Source organism: Mus caroli, chromosome X (assembly GCF_900094665.2).
Source record: "Mus caroli chromosome X, CAROLI_EIJ_v1.1, whole genome shotgun sequence".
Taxonomy (NCBI): Eukaryota; Metazoa; Chordata; class Mammalia; order Rodentia; family Muridae; genus Mus; species Mus caroli.
This window is the reverse complement of record NC_034589.1, coordinates 80,261,547-80,278,449: the sequence shown is the minus strand read 5'-3', so window position 1 is coordinate 80,278,449 and position 16,903 is coordinate 80,261,547. Positions and strand designations below refer to the sequence as shown.

At 37.2% G+C, this 16,903-nt stretch overlaps 1 protein-coding gene across 8 annotated transcripts in view; it reads right to left on the bottom strand.

The window, feature by feature from the left end:
* Nucleotides 1-1,426: 1,426 nt before the first annotated feature.
* Nucleotides 1,427-16,903, bottom strand: part of Dmd (dystrophin) — a 2,293,239-nt gene continuing 2,277,762 nt past the window's right edge. For 5 of the 8 annotated variants that reach the window (XM_029473189.1, XM_029473188.1, XM_029473190.1 and 2 more), the window contains 2 exons: nucleotides 13,246-13,338; nucleotides 1,427-1,542 (listed from right to left, as the gene is read on the bottom strand). In XM_029473189.1, the coding sequence (XP_029329049.1) occupies nucleotides 1,445-1,542; nucleotides 13,246-13,338 (191 nt within the window). In that variant the 3' untranslated portion in view covers nucleotides 1,427-1,444. Of the gene's footprint in view, nucleotides 1,543-6,422; nucleotides 6,455-13,245; nucleotides 13,339-16,903 lie in introns of all 8 variants that reach the window. The other 3 variants (XM_021152893.1, XM_021152896.1, XM_029473192.1) reach the window with 1 other exon arrangement.

The window sequence follows — 16,903 nt, the reverse complement described above, 5'->3', positions numbered from 1 at the left end:
AAAACTTTCCAACTACTGTGCCTTCTCACCCACAATCCTGTGTGGAGTTACTTGCACGGAAACCAATGCAAAGGAGACAAATGCAGTTCATGGGCTTCTGGACTGATATTCACCAGGGTCACAATGTGATTGGGTTACTTTCTTAACAGTAATCCTAAGTCTTGCAGCATTAAAAAAAATCATCACAATGAAGAAAAAAAAACCCAAAAAATCTAAAATCTAAAATTCATCATCATCATCAACAACAACAACAACAACAACCACAACAAAACCACCCACTTCAGGTTGAGTTTATGAAGAGGGCAGAACAATTTAGTTGTAATTATAGAGATGTTTATATGTATAGTTGTAAATATTCATCCATTCTTTTACAGAGTTGTTGCTCTCCTCATATGAATTGACTGAGGAGCCACAACCTTTNGCTNCTACCATCTTCCTCCTACTGCCTGGGANTTAAAAATGTCGTTTGATGTTCTATTGCAGAAACATCATTAAATCTAACCCAACAGTAGGAAGTTGAATATATCAACCAACAAATTACTATGATAGTAAGTCCTGTGTATTCATTCGCACGTTCCTTGAAAAAAAATGAATCCTCTAGCTCTCAGTGNAAAGTTTAAAACTAGAAACATCTGGAGCCCTAGACAATATTTTAGTGTGGCGGTAGTCTCCTGGCTTTGGGCTCCAGGGAAAATTCACTCTTGCCCAAGCAGATAAGCCCAGATGAATAGAAGCAATTTCCATTAGGAAGTGGCAAGAACATTTGAAGAAGTAACTTCATATCTATTTATCTATATACCTATAGTATTTATATACTTGTAGACATANAGATGTATAAAATGAAAGCCCATAGCCAGCCCCACTCAGTCAACAATTCTCAAAAGAGCAATATGAAGCAGTCATTTGGTGGGGTTCGTATGCAAGAAAATAAAAAAAAAGTCATGAATTCCATATGAATACCACGCTAAAGTAATGCAAAACAATGTGCTGCCTCAGTGTGTGTGTGTGTGTGTGTGTGTGTGTGTGTGTGGTGGGTTCGTGCATGTATGTGTGCATGTGTGTGTGTGTGCGTGTGTGTTTGTTTAGGGGTTTTTATAAACAACTTTTTTTTTTATAAAGCACACTTTAGTTTACAATCTTTCTTTATAACTGTTATAAATTTTTAAACAACCCAAAATGCGTTCCATATAAAGAAATGGCAAGTTATTTAGCTATCAAGATTTTACATGTTTTCTTTTAACTTTTTTGTACAATTGCATAGACGTGTAAAACCTGCCATTGTTAACAAAACAATAACAGACTTAGAAACTACTGAAATCTACAGTATAGTACCACTACCCTTCACAAAAATATAGATTTTATTTCTTGTAAACTCTTACTGTCTAATCCTCTTTGTTGTACGAATATTATAAAAACCATGCGGGAATCAGGAGTTGTAAAACATTTATTCTGCTCCTTCTTCATCTGTCATGACTGAAACTAAGGACTCCATTGCTCTGCCCAAATCATCTGCCATGTGGAAAAGGCTTCCTACATTGTGTCCTGGAAAACAAAGAGAAAGAAAGAGTTTACAGAGTGTGCAAGTATTGTACCCCTGGTTGCCACTATTGGGAGGCATTACCACTTCAGGAAAAGACAACACATAAGCTGCATTGAAGGTATACAGACCACAGTCCATTTTTACCCATTTCTAGCAAGAAGCAAATCCTTGTTAATGAAGCATTGCATGGTGTTAGTATTAGCTTAATGCTGGATCAGCATGGTGTCATTTGATGGGGAAAAATGTAAATTGATGCATTCATCTTCCTAACACATCTCAGAACTTCATAGACGAGGCTCTTATCACCGAGAAAGATTTGTAATGGCACACACCTTTCACACTTTGTTGTATTTACTATACTTGTATTTATTCTGTTGTATAATCTACACTTTTACTATCAAATCAATACCACCTTCTCTGCCTGCTAAGATCACCATTACCAGCACAGTGACCCTGACTACCACATAAAATTGTCATTTACTGGCTGCTTAAAGCCTGTGAAGAATAAGCATGCTATGGTGGACATGACTATTTTCTTTCTGCTTTTACTTGGGCTGAAAAATAAATTCTTGATTTGACCTTTTTGTACACTGCTCACATATAAATTAGAAAGCTTCATAATAAAAACCACTCTATGCTCCAAATTACTCTGCAGCCTAATTATAATATGACCTACGTGTAGTACAAAGATTTGGAGATCCTGAGAATCCATCTCTGCTTGACTACTAAATGAGGGTTAAGTATCAAAATAGCCTTTTCATAATAATACAGCATGACCTGGCATTTATCCCCCAACATGGAATCAAGAGCATAGTATCTGTGAGCACATTAGCAAAACTAACATTCGGAGTAAAATAATCTGAGAAGTAATCTACAGCTCTCTTTTTGGTATATGTCCCATTTTATGAGTCTTCCTTTAATTCTTCAACCTTGGTAAGTCATTCTCTTTTTCAAGTATTGCTCTTGGAAATGAGATACTTTATTAGGCCATTACTACCTTCCCACGTATCAGCTTAACAAAGTCTCATAACTGCTAAAATCCCAATAAAATTTAAAGACAAACCAGAACATGTATTCTGTTTTAATATTTATTTCAAGAGATACATATGTTAAACAAAATATGGGAGAATTATAAGATTCATGAGCAAGCACTGACATAGTAATGCTACCAGATCAGGTCAAGATTTATTAAATATTTAACGCCACTGAAGCATTTACATTAAGATGGCTAAGTTTGTAAATCTCTTTGAGTTTTATTACCGCAGAGAATTTCATTGAGAGCTAATTGTGTTTTAAAAAATTACTTTGGATTTTGGTTGAGTCTTCAAATACTAAAATGTTTAACAGAACATATGTACTATTCATAAAGTGGGCCAATATTCTGGCAGTGAAAACTGAAATCATCTTTGGAGATATGCATATATATATATATATATATATATATATGCATGCATTCAACATAGGAAGACCAGGTACACTAGTAATCCTGGTACTCAGGAAAAGGATGTTAAATTCAAGGCCACCATTGGGTTACAGAGTGAGATCCCATCTTTAAAAAACAACCAACAAATGAAAAATGAAAAAAAAAAAGTCAGGAAGTCATGGTGGAGTCCTTTGTTGTTCTGTGGATTTCAGAATGCAAACATACACGTGCTTTTCAGGTTGGAGGGAAGCCCCCATATCTCCTTTTCACTGTACAGCAGCTCTGGGCGAGCTGCACAATCACACACATTCCAAAGTGGATGGAATAAATACAACTTTTAGATTCTTAGCAAGCTTACCAAAGTCAGTAAGAAATATTCTAATAACCTGGCAGTGAATATGATTCTAACCATATCTTGTGACACACACCTGACTCTAGGATACTACCTAGTAGCTAGGAGATATATTTTAAAAATATAAACAGAATAGGGAATACCTTAGTTTTTCTCATCAATATGCAGATAATTAAAACTAACCTTTAAAGGATATTGGTTAGGGATTATATACTGCAGTTTAGAAGATAGTAAACTAAATAAGTGTACTGATAGTCTATATCCCCAAGGAATACTGCTAGTCTTTCAAATAGAGTTAGCTTATTACCTAGCAGCAACACTTGACTATATTTAAGTATTAGTTCTAGGGAAAATCTGCTATTTAAAACATTGTCAGCACAAAGAAAAGTTCATTATTCTTAATATACTATACATACTAGCATAAAATGTTGGGTTGTATTAACCTGCTTAGGTTGTTCTGTGTTAATAAAAGTCTTTATGATAACCCTTATGCTATAAAAAATAAGAACTTTTAGAGATAGCTTGCTATATTTATATTATATGTATAGTATTACATATTTGGTAATATAACAGATACCCATTTCATTAGAATAATGATTCTAATTTTATGGAAGTTTTATTGGATACAGAAGCAAGCAAAATAAAGCCAAAATCATTATCTTTGACGAAATATTGACCCAAAGAATTAAACCTCAATCCACTGGAGGGGTAAAACAAGGATGTAGGACATAAATTGATATGTATCATGGTTATATTATCTTTTGTGTAAGGGAGGGTACAGTGAGGTCATTAACTTTACTTGACGAAATCTAAAGGTAACATTTAAATATCATACTATAAATGCAAGAGGTCTAAAAGTAGCCAGGATTCAAGCACTAGCAATGGGCTTTGGGCACAGGGTGACATAAAAATATGTCTATAGAAAGTATTAATTTAATCTGTTCTTAAGCAAGGATTATTGAACACAGAGGCACCATGCGCTGAACATTAGGACAGTTTTATGTGTTTCCAAGTTGGCACTAACTGCAACACATTTAGTCTCACATGCCACCACTGCCTAAGGGAGCTGGTTTCCACAGTGATTGGAATTGAGACTTTCTGGCGAAGATCCAAGACCTCAATAGCAATCTGGCACTCTTTTTTTTTTTTTAAATACATTTCCCAAATAAATGGTTAGCATTAAATTGGCCAAAGAAAAGCCAGACTACCACAGCGAAATAGGCTTATCTTTTCCTCTCTGTAACTTCATCTCTGAAAATAAAATATTTGGCCTTAACGTGAGTTTAGGGTGTTTTCATAGCTATATAATGTCATTATGGTTGTGACACTGTTGTGACATTTGGGAGCTCATCTCACTGTCCTGCATCTTGGGTAGTAGTCACTGATTCAATTCAATCTACTACACTTTAAAAATATTTATTCACGGATAAAACATGTTCAGGGAGTTAACGTTAGGATGCATTTCTTTCCCACAAAACAACGTTAAAACTGAAGGTGGCCACTCACCACTAAAATTAACCAAGAAGTTTCACAGACTAAGTACATGAGTCAGGAACATTCAACGCATCACTGATTCAAATTTTCTGAACTTCTCCTCCAAGCTACTATTCCATCCCTGAAATTCTGTTCCCTCTTTTTGAAAGGACGTCTGTGAGAACCATGAAATTTATTATAATTGCATAGGATTGGCAGAATATCTAGTATGGCTACTTAGGTTTTTTAAAGAAAGATTTATACCATTTTCTAATGTTTTAAACTATGTGTACTTATGAGAGATGGTATTATTGGAGACTTACTGGTTCCCCTGGAGATGGAATTACAGGTGGATTTGAGCCTCTGCATAACAGTACTGGGAACTGAACATGGGTCTTCTGCTAGAACACTTAATTGCTGAGCCACCTCTCCAGACCCATGACTGCTTATGTTTAAATGTATCAGTGTCTATCTCTGTGCTAAGGATGCAGATCATAGGCAGGAATATTCTACTTGTCCAGCTTATCTCTCAGAACAGCACACATGTCATTGGCATCTCTTAGGAGAGCTTGCCTGCCTCTCTCCTCACATGAATATCTTGTTTAGGGCAATCTTATTCCACTTGGACTGACACTTAACACTTTGTCACCCAGTGGCCACTTGAGTAGGTAAGTCAATGTTCAGATAATAAGATGAAGAAGCAGCTTTCACTGTAAAAACTCAAAGTATATTCAGTGTTAATGCTGTACCCTATTCATTTCAACCCTTTAAAATATATTGAAAAAACAAATCAACACCCCAACATTCATTTATTTAACCTAATGGGTTACTATTCTCTTTGGATCCAAATGCCAAATAAAAAGCGAGTCTTCTAAAGGGAATGTTGAGACGATGTAGCCTTTCCAGCACTGAGATTACTAATGTGGCTTTGAAGCCAGGCTTCCTGGATTCTTCCTTTGGCTCTGCCACTCTGGACACTTTGCTTACACACTCTGTGATTCAGTTACCTTAAGTGTGAAAAACAGAATTCAGAAGAATACCTACCTCATAGGTTTGTCATGACGATTACATGATAGGGAAATGAATGGCAACTGCCCACAACCGTGCTTGGCACACAGTACATACTCAAACAAATCTTAGCTAAAATGGAAATGGAGAAGTGTAGGAACCAGGAAAAGAGGGGAAAAACAAAACAAAATAAAAGGTAGTAATCACCTCAGAAGAATCAAACCCTAAGACCCTGGTAGTAAATGCTCAGGTCCTGGAAATGGAAGGAAGTTTTATGACTCATTAGTAATGTTCAAGGTGAAACTTATTTTGAATATTCTGTTTGTGGTGCAGATAGCAACAGATGCGAACTGCAAGGTTCCAACCTAGGGACTAGAGAGGACTGCCATATTTGAGAGGCTCCAGTTCCCCCGACCCCTGCTGCTGTCATCATGGAGATGACAATGGCAGTGAACATTTGAGGAATTCTCCTCATGAGCTGCAAGTGGAGAGGGGATGATGACAGAATGTGTAATATACAAATGCGCGTGCACACACACACACACACAGTTCTTAGACAAAGGCCAGACACAGAAAGCAGGATGAGACAGACAGAAGCCATGGCTGTGCGCCTGAGTCTCACTAACCTCTCTCATTGGCTTTCCGGGGGCATTTCTTCCTTTAATAATAGAGAGAGGAAGAGGCAGATAGATCAGAAAGGAAAAATAAAACACGCATAAATATACAGTTTTATATACAAATTTGCTTCTTTTTCCAAACAGATTTTGAGGTGACAATGCATTTACTCTCTTAGAGAAAAAAAAAAAAAAAAAAAAACAAACAGGAAATCCCACAGACACATCCAGTCAAATAACCTTTACATACACTTAAAATCAGTGTAAACAGATAACAGGACCCAAAAGACATCATTTGTAGTATCCATAAATTTCACACGTTAAACTGGATGAAAATCACACAGAATAGGAATTTGACAAATGGGGCCATTGTTTTCAAGGGCGACCATAATAGAATCTCAAGTTTGGCATTCAGTCGTCTCATAATCTCTTTATTTTTGACTTGACAATGGATGTATTAAACATCAAAAGTTGTTAATTGTGTGTCAAAGCAGAACCCCACAGAAGACATGGGCTCTATACTCTAGGGAATAGTTTTTCCTGTCTTCTAGAAGAGGAGCATGTCCTGATGGGGCCAGTTTGTGAGTCATCCGGATATGAGTTCTACAGCAGCTCTCAACCTTTGTCATGCTGCAACCTTTTATACAGTCCCTCCTCCAGTTGAGACCCCAACCACAAAAGTATTTTGTTATTGCTTCATAACTGTAATTTTGCTTCTGTTATAAATCATAATGTCAATATATGATATGCAGGATATCTGATGTGTAACCTCTGTGAAAGTAGCCTTTGACACCAAAAGGGTTTGCAACCTTAGAGATTAGATTCCAAAGTTTGTCTTTAGACTTCAGAACATTAGGCAAGGACAGGGTTGTAAGAAAACTATATGATTTACTTTCAAAATTTTATTGTGACCAAGGTTATAAATCTTTATTAATTGTATACTGAGCTATATGTCAACTTGTTATTGCTGAAAATGATGCAGTTATCTGTATTTGATCTGTCCTGGGTACTTTTTTAGAAGTCATATTGTATGAAACCCTAATTTCTCTCCAAATCTTCTCTTGACACTTGGTTATCTATAGGTTCAAAAATAGTCTACAAAAGAAAAGGCCCTTTGTCTCAAGCTCCAACATTTTAAAATGCAAGTATCCACTTGAAGTTTTTATTTCATAAATATGTCCTTTAGAATGTTTCCATAGATCTTCAGTTAGGGTGTCCTTCTGGCAATGTGGTATGTTATCAGGAAATGAATAAGAGAAAAGGGAGGTGTGCTGGGGTAGTCCTAGGTATAAATCAGGAGCTTAGTTGGGTCTGGGGAAGTCTAATTTCCTGAAGCAACAAGAATTTGAGGTTATTGACTAGAACTCATGGTTTTAGAGAAAGAATTGGGAAAAATGATTGTGTTCTGGGGGGCTTTAGCTTTCTTGGCTCACAAGTGGTTTAAGAAAAAGCTAAGGGTTAGGATTTAAGGCCGATAATCATTTTGGGGTTTCTATTTTACTACTACTCAAACATGATTCAAATGACTGTACTTTCCTGAATGTGCAGGCTTTCTGGTGTACAGATATAAAGGCACAAAACAATGCATCTCCACAGCTTTGCTGAGCTGGAAAGCTGAGCCATATAGCTTGCAGGTGTGCACATGTGAGGAGTCTAAATGGACACAAGATAAAAGTGCCAAGCAAGGCGGACCAAACTTTCTCTGCAAAGGACCAGGTGGTAAATACTTTCAGATTTATGAACCACATAGTCACTGTAGCAACTACTCAACTTGGTAACTACTACTCTGCTTTTCAAGAAATCATGAATTCATCCACAAATGAATGGATGTGGCTATGTCCCAATAACCTTCATTCCTACAAACACATCAGTGGGCCTGACGGCTCAAAATTTGCAGATTGTGAGTCACCAGTATAAATGGATAATTTACCATACCCTTTGTGGATGTGGCTACTAAACACTGTGGCTTGCTGGGTGGTGGTGGTATATTATGCTTCTGCCTGACTTTTAAATATTGTATTTTATTTTATGTGCATGGGTATTTTGCCTGTATGTATGTCTCAGTACTATATGCATGTCTGGTGCCTGCAGAGTCCAGAATAGGGGATCGGATACCCCTGAAACTTGCATTACAGAAGATTGTGAGTAACCACATAGGTGCTGGAAATCTAATCTGGATTCTCTGGCAAAGAAGCCAATGTTCTTAACTGCTGAGCTAATTCCCCAGACCCTGCCCACCTTTTTGTTTGTTTGTTTTTTAATGCTGGGGATGGAACTCAGGTCCTTGTTCATGCTACACATGTGCTCCAGCAATGACCTGTACCATCTATTTTGTTTAATTGTTTTATTTCTTGCCCATAAAAGAGCTATAGAAGAAGATTTCAATATTACAAAATAGCAGGTTTTAAAAAACTGTTTGTACGATTAGTTATTTGGGGGCATTTGGCAGAATGTATGTGAGCTTATTTGGGTAGGAGTGGTATAAAAAGAAAAGAGTATACCACGGGACTGTTAGTGATGATATTCTGTGGAATAGATCAATAAGCATGAAATTTCAGAGGTAGAAGAAATCCTCAAATAGGAGTATTTTCTTGATTGTCTTATGCACCAAGATTGTCTTATATCATTTATTAACCTGTATAAGGGAGCACTTCATTTTACAAAGTCCAATACCACGTCACTAAGAAAGCACTTCTTTCATTAATGTGCATACTTGTACATAGAAATCTACATTTGAAGGCCACTAAATGATCAGAGACACATGATAACAGTGCTTAGGGTGTTTCATCTTAAATGATGTGTATTTCTTGCTCCACTCACATAGTGTTTCTATGCAATAATGGTAAGTGTTTTAGAGTAGGGGATATATACTATGCTATAAGTCAATGTTTTCATATACTTAAAGAGGGGCAGATCATAGATAAGCAGATCAGACAGAAACTGGCTAAGGTACACAGGACACTCGATTACGAACAACTAACTATAACTAAAGACTAACAAGGATAGATAAAATCCCAGACTTAAATGAGCACACATGCAAACCTTGGATGTGCTGCAGTCTATATTGCCTAATATTCAGAATAGAGATGGCCATGGCTTAGCACTAAGCGGAGAAGCATGCTGTATTTATTAATCTCAATAATGGCTGAGCAAAAACATTTAGATGCTATTAGAGGCCTAATTTAACCTGCTGAATGGCTATGAAAAAGGAACCTAACTTCTGTGTGCTTCTAAGTACTCTGGAAATGAAAGGTAAAGTTTAGATATCTTCTGGTCCAGGTTTAGGGGTGGCACAGATGTTGTAAATTCAAGGAATACAGTAACACACTTTATCTGTTTATTTTCTAAATTTATGGCAGTTTTAATTTCTTTCTACAATGAAGCTTTTCCTCTGTTGGAAATTAACTAGCCTGGTAAAACAAACCACAAGGTGGTATTTAATAACACATTTCCACTAAATGTCAGACCGCTGGCTCTCACATCTGTTTTGAGTTACTGAAACAGCTGTCTGAAATAGCTGTATCAACCAGGAACTTCATTTGTTTCTGGTAATACAATGAAAGGAACATGGACAGATGAGTCAGAGGAAGACTACCATGTCCTCTAAGACATTTAGCTCAGTTTTGGTAGAAACTTACATGGTTAAAAAAAAAAGATTATTTTTAAAAGATACATACATGAGCAGGGAAATCTGACACAAGATAGATAAGAAAGAGAACTTTGTAACACTGGATTATGAAATCAATTTACCAGATTGTAACCAACATTTTATCCCTGAACAAATTCGACAGAAACAGCAGGCATCACATGTAGTATAGAAAGCACTGCTTCAGAAAAATTTTGTTTCTTATATTTGTATGTACATGTGATTATAAACATGTGTTTGTAAAACAGCTGTGAGTAAATATCTCTATGTATATAAGCACATACACAATATACACTATTTAGGTACCCCAGTTTGTGATAAAACATGCACAATAAATAGTTAAACCAGACTGATGGTCTGAATCTCAAAGACTGTTGGATGACCTATAAAGGTCTTCGATTTGGAAGACCTTTAACCTCAAGGTTTAAGGTTCTCTGGAACTTCTCCTTAATATCAACCTAATATATGTACCAAATGGAAATGTCTCTGCCTCATTCAGTTCATTCTATTTATACAGACAAAGGAAACACAAGCACAAGTGTATACACACACACACACACACACACACACACACACACAGAGCTTTTCAAATTAGGTTTTTAGTTACAAATAAACTATTCTAAACCAATTGGGTCCTATAGTAATATCCAAGTTAGAGGGAAGCAAACAAAAATACCAAGGATCTTGTAGCATCATAGAAAACCCAGCTAAATGGCTGGCTGGGGACACAGTTCAATGGACACAGTGCTTGCTGAATGAAGCTGAGTTTGGTTTCCCAGCTCCCATGTAAAAGCTAGGTATAGCAGTGTGCATCTATAACCCCAGTGCTGGGGAGGCAGGGTAGACCCAGGTGGCTTGCTTCATTTCAGCCCCTAGCTGAAATGACAAGCCTGGGTCTCAAGAAATAAGATGCAAAGAGATAGAGGAAGCAGACGTCTGATGCCAGCCGCTGGCCTCCAGGCACAGGCACATACATATTCATACACCACACACACAGAAACATACACACACATGCACACACATCTAGTCAAATACTCTGAGACTAGCTATTTACTGTTTTAAATTGTAGTGGTTTGTTTGTTTGTTTTTTTTGTTTTTTGTTTTTTTTTTTTGCATTTCTGGAATGAGTTAATTTTCTCAAGTCACCAGACTATGATTAAGTAAAAAAAAAAATTAACCAATGGAATAAATATCTGATAAGGCACTTCTATATCAGCACACTCAAATCCGCCTTTAGCAGACCATTGTCTTCATTAAGTTCTAATTTAATAAAATTATCCACAGGGCCTGAACAGAGGTTCCCAAGGTCCCAAACAAGCAAAACAAAACTAAAACTAGTAAAATGACACATTAGTCCAATGAACTTCAAGCACTACAGTAGGGAAGCTATACTCCTAATGTGTTGGGAAGTTCCTTCTATACTTAGTCTGCATGCAAGGACTCTAGAAGTGAAGTACAGCTAGCCAGTGCAAAGGATTTTATTTTCAAGCTAATCAGCGTGGAGCTGGGCAGGAGCTGTGTGGCTGTTCCTTCTATGAGTACCTTCCTGTTAGAGGTGGAAGAAATATCCAGCTAGTAACTTTTAACATTTAACCTCTTACAGAGCAGGGAAAGGGGCCAGCAGTTCATGAAGCTGGGAGGAAACAAGTCAATGATCATTAAGAAAAAGAGAAGGGGAGATAAAATGTATGGGAGAGGCCAAAACCCTGACACCTCTAACTACCATGCAACCTTGAAGAAGAAACTTCGACACAAGTCTAATTCCTTCCTAAGAAGCAGAATGCTTCAGGGATTCACTCACAGAAAATATATCTCCACTATAGAAATTATATTATTGCCCCATGTTGGGAACCACATGGCTTCAAAAGCCAAGAACTAGTTCTTCCTTTGCATTTCTAATGCTTTCTTTGCTACACAGTGGACCCTAGTAGAACCTGGAAGGACAAAGTGATAAGAGCAAAAGGGAAAGCATTTTATTTTCCATCAAGCTCGTCTATGGTCTTCTCTTTCTAAATAATGACATCTAAGAAGAGGAGATACCTAATAGAGTTAGGCTAAGGATGGGGCAAGGAGTTAGTGCAAGACAGGTAAAGAGTTTTATCTAGTAAAAATCAATCAGTTGTGTTCAGCATTGAAAAGATAGTTGGTACAGACCTTTAAAATTAGCTTCCCTGATGGTTCCTTAGCAACATTCTACAAGAACATTACTGCTTTTCATGTGTACCTTCACTCACACATCAAATAGCTAGAAATGACCATTGTTAACTGACAGTGAACAAAAGGATAGGGAAATCACACTACTCAAACCCACCCTCCTCATTGCCCTTATGGAGATGAGCACAAACCTCAGGTTTTCCATTACCCTTCCTTCCTAGGTTGCCCATTAGGGGAACTAATCACTGGTCATAGAACTTTCTGTTTTCTTCATTTTGCTTCTTTATGCTTTCCTTCGATCAGCTTACATGTGACCTTATTTTTTTTTTTTTATGTTGACGGTAGACGGGGGAAGGTTCAGAGACTGTAGCAGATAATGAACCATATCAGGAGCCATAAAATATCTCTTTGGATGAAGCAAGATGTCTGTGGCTCATACAGGCCTGCAGGAAAATTCTGTGTGCCAAAGTCCTGCTTTTGTATGGGGTGCAGTAATGTACAAGGTCAATGTGATAGAGAAAAAGAATGTCTTTTGATTGATTACCTATGGAGATCTAATTATCCTGATATTTAAATGAGGGTGTATGATACAATTTTCAAACACAAAGGCATCAGACTACAAGCCAGAATTCCCACCACTACCACTTGCTAGGCATTTTCTGGGCCTCACTCTGGCATACTGTAGCTTTCCATCCCTGACACAGGGAACACATAGCACTAATTTTCTCATCTGTGAAAGTCACATAATAACTGCTCTTAAATAAAAGGTACCACATAATTAGCTCCTCAACCAACATGGGAAACAAGTAAAACACTTTAGAAGTACAAAGGGAATTCTTACTTCTAGAAACAATTTGATCACACAGGTATTTGCACTCAAAATACACTAAACAAGAAATCTATACTAAAAATAAAATCTAACCATGAACACAAATTGGCATTCTGTCAGGACATGTTGGCTTCCAATAAACATTAACACATCGGTTAGAATGGAGGGGAGTGGGGTCTGAGTCCCTTGTAGATACAGGTCCTTACCTCTTGAACTAGGGAAGGAGTTGTTGAGTTGCTCCATCACTTCTTCTAACCCTGTGCTTGTGTCCTGGGGAGGACTCAGAAGATCTTCCTCACCTTAGTGAAAGAAAAACAAGCAAGAGCCATCACATTTCTGCCAAATGCAGACATAGGAAAGGGCCACAGCAACATTTTACAAACTTTTGTATGTTCATTTTGCTTGCTCACGAACACCATAGCAAAAAACTTCTCAAGCAACTCCTCAAGCTTCATAATTAGGGACTACTTCCTTAATGCGTGGAAATCCGCATGGTAATTGACCTGTGTTGATAATCTTGGGGAAGAAAACTTGTGTTCATACTTAGGAGTTAACATCAAATCAAAGAAACATCTCTTTCTTGAAGTCCATTAATAAACGTGAGGCTTTTCTTTGAGGTGAAACAACTATTATCACACACTTGCAGTGTGCTTCCTCAGCACAAAAGAAAAACAAGAACATGGCAGACTGAATTTACTCCATAAAGGTAATAAGAGACCAGAGAACCTGGGGTTTTTCAGTCTTTCATATTGGACAGCGACGACAGCAAAACTAAAGTAGCATTAAAGTCAAATGTAATAAAAAGCAATAAACATTGTACATGAACTAATAAATACTACCATCAGTATTGCAAGGACCATAGACAGAATGCTGAGGAATTTACTTTTTATTACTTGGAATTCCGTGGTCATTTTTGAATTGGGAATTTGTGGATGGTGTGAGCATCAGTGTCTCTCCTTGCCCGACAGTTTGCATAGGGGAAATTGTATCAGACAGGGGCAAACCAAAGGAACTTGAATTCTGAAGGTTCTTTGAAAGTTGTTTTTCACGCTAATCAATCTCCTAATCATGAAAATCACTTCTGTCTAAGCTCTGTTTGTTAAGTGCATTGTTACCTCCAAAGCAAGACCTTGTTCAAGCAAGTCAGAAATAATGAACAGGATTAAGGACAAGCTCACGTTCACATGTGACTGGGAACTGACTAGGGAGGTAGTGACTAAATGATTTACATATTCTTTTCATTTCCATTGGTCTATGCCATGCTTGGATTTTCAGCTAAGATTCTAATCCTGCATTTTCAAGCTTGTTTTTAAGCACAAGCAGAAAAATTCATTGCTAAGACAAATCATATTCTAGGTGGACGTGAGTCTGCATGTCGTTCCTAAAATGGAGGGTTAAGAAGCTGGGGTGGATAAAAAGCCTGATTCACTGAGTCTCCTGCCAGAGCAAATCCCACTGAAAGCCTAAGCACAGGAAAACAGCATGAAGAATGCAGTTCACAAGGAAGCAAGAGACTAGATTCCTCTTCCTTCCTCTCTTCTCTCAACATGCATGCACACATATGTGGCCACGTAGACACATACATGCACACATGTTTTAACTTTCTATCTTCAGAACAGAAAAATGTGGCATTTAGTTTATTTATTCTTAATAAATTTAAGTTAAACAACTACTCTCTTGGAATGAATGATCTATTACCAGAAGAGACACAACCCTCACCAATTGCAGAGCCAATTCCATCTTTTTGTTCCATCACTGATGCAAATTTTTGTTAAACTGGGAAACATGAGGCATTTTAATGGCAGCAAGACCATGTTCCTGACAGTATGTCTTACAGATTAAATCAGAACCAGCAGAAACACTCAGCATCGTGTAGATATATCTGACAGTTTAATTACATCATACCTGAGTTCTTGGAATCTCATTGTAAGACCCAGGTACAGTTCAAAGATGTGACTGGCAATACTGTTCCTGAATGACTTCAAGGATTAAACTGTAAAGTATAAGCTAATGATGTCAGCTAAGTTCATCTTAGTTCATCTCTGCAGGTAAGCTAGCCCCTGTCTCAAAAAAGAGTATCTAAGTTCAAATGGAGAATGGGCTTATTTTAAGGGAAAGCTTTTGTGAAAGTGATAAGTCTACCCATTCAAACATTTTTGGAGGTATTGGAGTTTGAATTCAGGAAGCTATGCATGTACCCAGATATTGATCTAATAACCATTCTAATATTTTTAAAGCACCGAACATATCCTAAATTGTATCTAAACAAGTATAATCTGTATCCTCAGTTTTTCAATAGTCTCCAGGTTTCTCAGGATGGCTTACCTTACCTCTTTGTAAGAATGGAAATCAGCTTTGTCACATATAGGCAGGAGAAAAGAGCAAATAGGCTAACTGAAAAACATTTTAGCACTTAATAGATTCTATATCTGATTATACTGAAGAGTGAAATGAAACCTGGATACAAAGTAACACCACTCACAGAGAAAAGGAAGAGAAAGAGGGGAAAGGAGATAAAACAAGAAGGGTGATGCTGAATATGATCAAAATCCTTTTATTATATCAATGTAATAATAAAACTCATCACAATTAATATATGCTCATAAATATTTTAAGAATAAAGCACTAGTAATGTATTGCTAGATTGTTAGATACTGGAACAGGTTTATTTTTGTAATGCCTTTACAAGAAAGACACATTTATGGGGCTTGAGAGATGGCTCAGCAGTGCTTCTTGTTCTTTTATAAGACCTGAGTTTAGTTTTAGACAGCCATGTTAGTAGCTCCCAACTGCCTGTAACTATAGCATCAGGAGATCCAATGACCTCTTTGAGGCCTTCATCAATATTGTAGGTGTGCAAAGGAGTGATGGGCACTAAAACAATGGTGAGATGCACCTGAGCCAAAGTACTAAGAACTTGAAAATATGACTCACATAGGTATATCAGGAAAGGGAGCAACAGACAAAGGAAGAGCAACTACAAAGCTCCTGGAAGACCAGTGTGTTTGGTTTACTCAAAGGACAGCAAGAAGTTTAGCAGTAAGTGATCAAAGGCTGAGAGGAGAGCTCTTCTGTGGTCCAAGAATGCTGACTTGGCCATGTGCCTGGTTATGGTGAATGGAATGTTAATGGATGTGACATATCCAGAAGCTTAGATTGCTTGTGAGTTGTTGCATTAGCCTATTATGCTTATGTGCCAGAAGAAACCCATGGTTCAGGTGGCCTGCTGACCTATGGAGGAGGGGAGACAAAGTGAACACTGGTGAACTCAACTGACAGCCAGGGCTGAGGTTCTGCTGAGCTCCTGCACAACTGTAGCAAACTAACATATACAAATAAGAAATGCCCAATTTGAAGATTTTCTGGTTATTTGCAATGACTGTCACTGGTTCTCAACACATAAGAATAGGATCTAAGGATACAGAAATGCTAATTACCACATGCTCACATTACTGCATGTTATCTATGTGAACTGAATTATAATATGGGACCCCATAAATGATAGTACATACATGTTTGAAGTAAAGGTAAAAAAAAAAAAAAAAAAAAAACAACCTATATACTTTGTTTTAATTTGCCAGCCCAGTAAGATAGAAGAATTTAGTTTGCCTACTAATACATATATAACTATAATATTAAAGGCAACTCAGAATGTTCTAATTATAATAGCCACAGTCAGGACAAGCTTGCCAACTCATAGTTTTCTTCATTTATCTCATCTTCTCATGAGCATGCCTAAAAATTCTTTTTTGAGGTATTAACAATATTCTCTGGCTTTATTTGAAGCTAAGGTTTACAAATGACTGTATCTAGGCAAATCAAGAAGCCTACAGAACTCCAAATAGACTGGACCAGAAAAGAAAT